The sequence below is a fragment of the Lactuca virosa genome, chromosome 4 (assembly GCF_052849685.1).
Source record: "Lactuca virosa cultivar CGN04683 chromosome 4, Lactuca_virosa_CGN04683_v6, whole genome shotgun sequence".
NCBI classification, from domain to species: Eukaryota; Viridiplantae; Streptophyta; class Magnoliopsida; order Asterales; family Asteraceae; genus Lactuca; species Lactuca virosa.
Window position 1 is genome coordinate 283,282,684 of NC_136429.1, and position 3,953 is coordinate 283,286,636.

At 38.4% G+C, this 3,953-nt stretch overlaps 1 protein-coding gene across 1 annotated transcript; it reads right to left on the reverse strand.

The window, feature by feature from the left end:
- Window positions 1-273: 273 nt before the first annotated feature.
- On the reverse strand, window positions 274-3,079 carry LOC145105936 (uncharacterized). The gene is made up of 4 exons (XM_079042997.1): window positions 2,254-3,079; window positions 1,805-2,194; window positions 1,559-1,678; window positions 274-548 (listed from the first exon to the last, which is right to left on the reverse strand). The coding sequence occupies exons 1-4, from the start codon at window positions 3,077-3,079 to the stop codon at window positions 274-276; spliced, it is 1,611 nt and encodes a 536-aa protein (XP_078899123.1).
- Window positions 3,080-3,953: the final 874 nt, after the last annotated feature.

Sequence of the window (3,953 nt, forward strand, 5' to 3'; positions counted from 1 at the left end):
CGTTGGTTCCGCTTTGTTGTTGCGCCTCAAGCCAGTTGTAAATATCGTTGAATTTGCTGCACCGCTTAGTTATTTGACCCCATTTGCTGCTCAACATGTCATTTTTGCGATACAGATTTTTCTTTAAAATAGCATGAAACTTGTTAAGCACCGCCCCCAATAAGCTCCTTTTTTCATTCCATTTCCGCGAAGTTTGTTTTTTGAAGTAGCACACCAAGCCGCCATCAAAGCGTATTCCTCCTCCGGTGTCCACCATTGTGGAACGTCTGCATTTTATGTTTCTACCGCTATTGATTTCCCTTTCAATTTTCCTTTTCCTTTCCCTTTCCCTTTCCTACTACCTCCCGCTTCCACTTCAACCGATTGTTGTGTCGTAGGCGATGGTTGGTTGGTTGTTTGTTGCATCGAAGCAAAAGAAGGGAAAAGATTTTGTTGTAAATTTGGGTTTTGACCAAATTGATTTTTTTGAAGGTAAGGTGAGTTGGGAAACTGTAGTGGCGGTGAAGCGGGATTGAAAGCTGCGCCTTGGTATGAGATTTGTTGTGAGCCTTGAGACGATAAAATGTTGAAATAACTTTCATAACCCGCAAAATCCGAGAGGCGAGGTTGTGTTTGGGTTTGATGATGGAGAGGGGGTGTTTGGGTTTTGCTCCATTTTATAAAATTTTAAGAAAATAGGTGTATAAGATATAGAGAGAATGAGAGAAAGGTTTAAAACAATTGTTTAAAAGTAGTATTTATAGGTAAAAAGGTAATTTTTTTTTGTTTGAATACTGACCGTTGCAAATGGTCATAAGCCAACAACGGTAACTTTTTTCCCGTTTCAATTCGTTTCGATGGCCACGAGATTTGGATGACGAGATGCAACGAGTAGGGGGGCGGTGTTCCCCTCGTTAAGACGGCGTTGCGCCTTGCCACATAAGCCTCGTCTCTTCTCGTTAAGGCCCATACCGGCTACTCTGATGAAATCGGGCCTCGTTGATATCATTTGATATTTCTTAGTGGTCTTCAACCAAATGCTGACAGCTGGTTCCATATTACATTTTAACAAGTTTTTGGAGGATGAAGTAATGAAATCGAAGACGATGCCTTTTTTTTCTTGTAACGATTTGAAGTTTCTATACCAAATGAAATTGACGGAGTTGATCTCCCCGGTTAGAAAGCATCGTTGTAGTATCGGGAAATTTTAAAGATTCAAATTAGTCATCTCCCAACAAAGGAGATGTGGAAAATTGGAAAATACAAAAGAGTGTGAAAAAAAAGACCAGGAGTCGCCATTTTGATCATCAAGACTCGCCATTTTGATCATCTAGACTGGAATCCACCAGACAAAAGGTTTTTCCAAGTTGACATGCATGACAGACAGAAAACTTATTAGGAGAAGCTGTTATAAACTTGCGAGATTGTAAAAACTTTAAAATGGTGGGGCCGGGATGCCCTAAGCGACGATGCTAGACTGGGAGAGACACGGAAGCAAGGTTAGTAGCAGAGTGTTGCGAAGAGGACGGAGTGATGGGATAGAGATCTCCAGTACTGTCACAGCGTTGGAGCAAAGTACCTGAATCAAGAACCTTAACAGAAAAACCAAAAGGGTCAAAAGTAATTGAAACAGAGTTGTCAGTGGTAAATTTACGCACAGACACAAGATTTTTAACAATTTTATCAGACAAAAGAATATCTTTGAGTATAAATTTGTTATGAGAAAAAGGGGAAAAAGAGTGGCCTGTGTGACTAACCGGAAGAAGAGCACCATTACCAACCATGATAGACTTAGAATTACATGGGATAAGGGAAAGCAAATTACCTTGATTAAATGACATATGTGAGCTCGCGCCAGTATCCATGTAGTAATTGTTATCTGGTGGTGGTTGTACTGACATCGCTTGGAAGATGGAGCTAAGGTCAGTCATTTGCTGAGTTAGAGCCGGACCTTGACCACCAAAGAAATTTGTTGACTGTTGTGGGGTGTAGCCGAAGGCAGCAGGCCTATTTTGCGCAAAGTGTGACTGGCCATAGGGCTGTTGCTGGACCGAGAAAGAAGAGTGGACCGGCTGCTGGAACTGGGCTGATGATGGCTGCTGAATAGGAGTAGTGTGCATCATCAGAGGGTGGGCCGAAGGTGCTCCAAAGGCTGCTGGAAGAGATGGATTTGGGCCAACAGAAGAGTATTGCTGAAACTGCTGTGGATTGATCCCTGTAGTCGGTTGAAGTGTTGGAGCAAAATTCTGATTTGTTGGTTGTGAACCAAGTAACCTGCAAAATGAGATTGTTGACCCGAACCACTTCCTGCAATTTGGTTAGTACTAACATACGAGCTAGAATTACCCCCCCTAGAAGCAACCCGATTGTTATTTCGATTTTTATTCCATTTATTTTTAGATTTTCCGGAATTTGTCGATGTCGGGTAAAGAACAGCATTCGAGGTAGTTGAGCTATCTAGTGTGACATCAATAGTTTCTTCACGAGCTTCATGTAATAACAACATGTTTTTAGCCTCTAAAAAAGATGGGAATGGCTTTGTGTTGGTAATAACATCAACAATGTTGTGATATGACGGCGGCAATTGGCGTAGTATTTGCATGACAAGCTCGATATCTGTGATCTCGGAGTCGACATCCAATAATGCATCAGCCAGATTCTTCAACGTGTGGCAGAATTCAGTTATTGAGGAGGTACCCTTCTTCGTATTTCTGAATTGATCTTGCAATTGAAGCATGCGAGACATTTTGTTATTAAGGAAGAATTTGTCAAGTTCATCCCAAAGATCTTTAGCTGTACAGTTGTCTTGTGATATGATTTGAAGCAGATTTGCATCAACTGTGGAGTAGAACCAGGACTTAACACGAGAATCAATGGATTCCCAGTCTTCATCTTCATTACTTGTTGGTTTTGATTTTCCAGTAATATGTCCCATGACTTTGGCACCTTTGCAAATATCAGTAAAGATTCGTCTCCAAAGTTTGTATTTGGACCCATCCACAGTTAGTTTGAAACTGAACTGATTGTATATGTTAGTGACCGCATAGACAAGAGTTTGAGCGGTTGGGACAGTAGATGAGGATGATCCAGGGGCAGACATAATTCCAAAAAATTTAAAAACAGTGAAATAAAAAGAACGAAAGAACAGTAGCTTGCTTACTGAGAGAAGAAGAATTATAGCCGTATGAAGTGCTAATCCTGGAAGATGTGATTAAGCAGGATCTCGAAGATTCTGAATCAGGAGAAAGCGGCGACAGAAGAAAATTCATACGTATGAGCAGGAGAGAATACGTATAGGGCTTGATACCATGTTTGATAGTGAAAATACCCGTTAGGGTTTCTGTGTGTATTCCATCTGTATAAATAGTACAAGCAAGAATGCAGAAAATACAATAAGGACCCTATATTATACAATGTATAACAATATAAACTAACATTTACATTATTATCGAATCAAAGAAACTATCGTTGAATAAAAAGCATGTGTGATTCACATTTCTTAAACACATTTATATATTTACTATTCTTTATTAATAAGTTCCAAAATACATTTGTTTGGTAAATCTTCTTTTAATTATCCCTATATGGTTTAGAACTCTACACCGTTACATAATTTTTTTATGACTTGTAAAAGAGATAATTATGAAAAAAGAACTATTTTTTTTCAATTTTCTGGTTTAACTATCAAATTTTCATTTGTGCTGAAAGAACTTTTAGATAAAAGTTCTATCATGACTACTATAACTTGTATTTGTGCTAAAACCCAACCAATTTTTGTTTTTGCTAAAAAACCACCTTTAAATTGGTGGTCAAAACAAACTTTTGAAAAAATATAATGATTTTTTCATAATTAACCTAACATCTTATAAGTAACAATGGTCACATTGAAATTTTTACCAAAATGGGGTGGTTTTTTTAGAACTTATTAAAAAATGATGGTTAAACCAAACATTAAAAAAAAAATGTAGTGTATT